Source organism: Acyrthosiphon pisum, unplaced genomic scaffold (genome assembly GCF_005508785.2).
Source record: "Acyrthosiphon pisum isolate AL4f unplaced genomic scaffold, pea_aphid_22Mar2018_4r6ur Scaffold_21113;HRSCAF=23060, whole genome shotgun sequence".
Lineage (NCBI taxonomy): Eukaryota > Metazoa > Arthropoda > Insecta > Hemiptera > Aphididae > Acyrthosiphon > Acyrthosiphon pisum.
Genome location: NW_021770545.1, coordinates 56,170 through 57,174, shown reverse-complemented (window position 1 = coordinate 57,174; position 1,005 = coordinate 56,170). Strand labels below are relative to the sequence as shown.

At 38.4% G+C, this 1,005-nt stretch overlaps 2 protein-coding genes across 2 annotated transcripts in view; both read right to left on the bottom strand.

Annotated features, from left to right (window-relative positions):
- The window catches only part of LOC115034807, a gene marked incomplete at its 3' end in the record, with an annotated part of 2,263 nt that extends 1,265 nt beyond the window's left edge, over window positions 1-998 (bottom strand). The window contains exons 1-3 of the mRNA XM_029492268.1: window positions 697-998; window positions 286-636; window positions 12-224 (exon numbers count right to left, since the gene is read on the bottom strand). Of these exons, the coding sequence (XP_029348128.1) occupies window positions 12-224; window positions 286-451 (379 nt within the window). The remainder of the gene's footprint in view (window positions 1-11; window positions 225-285; window positions 637-696) is intronic.
- The window catches only part of LOC107885286 (zinc finger protein 350-like), a 1,423-nt gene continuing 961 nt past the window's right edge, over window positions 544-1,005 (bottom strand). The window contains exon 4 of the mRNA XM_029492267.1: window positions 544-636. Coding sequence (XP_029348127.1) covers window positions 544-636 — 93 coding nt within the window. The remainder of the gene's footprint in view (window positions 637-1,005) is intronic.

Sequence of the window (1,005 nt, the reverse complement as noted above, 5' to 3'; positions counted from 1 at the left end):
GAGTAAATAACTAGTCGGATTAATCGAATCAAGGAAGTAGATATAGTTTTGAATATTGTTGGTATTTTTTACGTAATACCAGCTGATTGTATTGTTTGATGACGTAGAGAGTAGTGTAAATCCCGAAGACTTTACGAAATTCAAGCGAATTTTTTTTGCCCTAACAGCAGATTTAGTGTTTGCGCTGGAAACACGTTTCCCATTATCAAGCGTAGTGTACGAATCTTTTTAAAAAAAAAACCTAATTAGTCTATACCGCGTTTATAAAAAAATTAAATTACTAACCTTCCTTTTTACAGAATCCAAGATCTTCAAAGACATCTGCAACTTGCGCGTAATCATCATCGTCATCTACGTTGTTTAAAAAGTCCTCCATCACGTTATCTCCCGCTGTTGATACCGCGTTATCTCCCGCTGCTGATATCGCGTTATCTCGCTCTGATGATATCATGTTATCTCGTTGTGCTGCTGTTGATATGTTTTGGGCGGGCGCTTCCGTCAGGCAGTCCCGCGCGGTTGATGAGCAGACATTTCGGGTTGGTATCACTGCTGCCGTGGTATTTCGTGACGGCCCTGCTGGAATATTGGGGACGAATACATGCGGCGCGATCTGTATATTTCCATGCTGTACGGCGCCTAGTAAAAATATAATATAATATAATATAATATAATATAAATATTCAAAAAAATACTTACGACGAGCATTATCGGGGATGACTGTATGTGGCGTGATTCGAATATTTCTCTGTTGAATCGGGGCCCGTACGATACCTAGTAAAAAATATATTATATAAATATTTAAAGTGGAAAACAGAAATACTTACCATGAATATTTTTCAAATGTTTTTTGAGGTTCGACTTGTTACTGAATGTGACGACACATCTAGTACACGGGAAACGAACACCCTCGTGCGTTTTTCGGTGAGCGGATAAATTACGTTTTGCCGTGAATTCCGATGTACATTGATCGCATTTAAACAATTTTAAATGCATTTTTCGATGCGC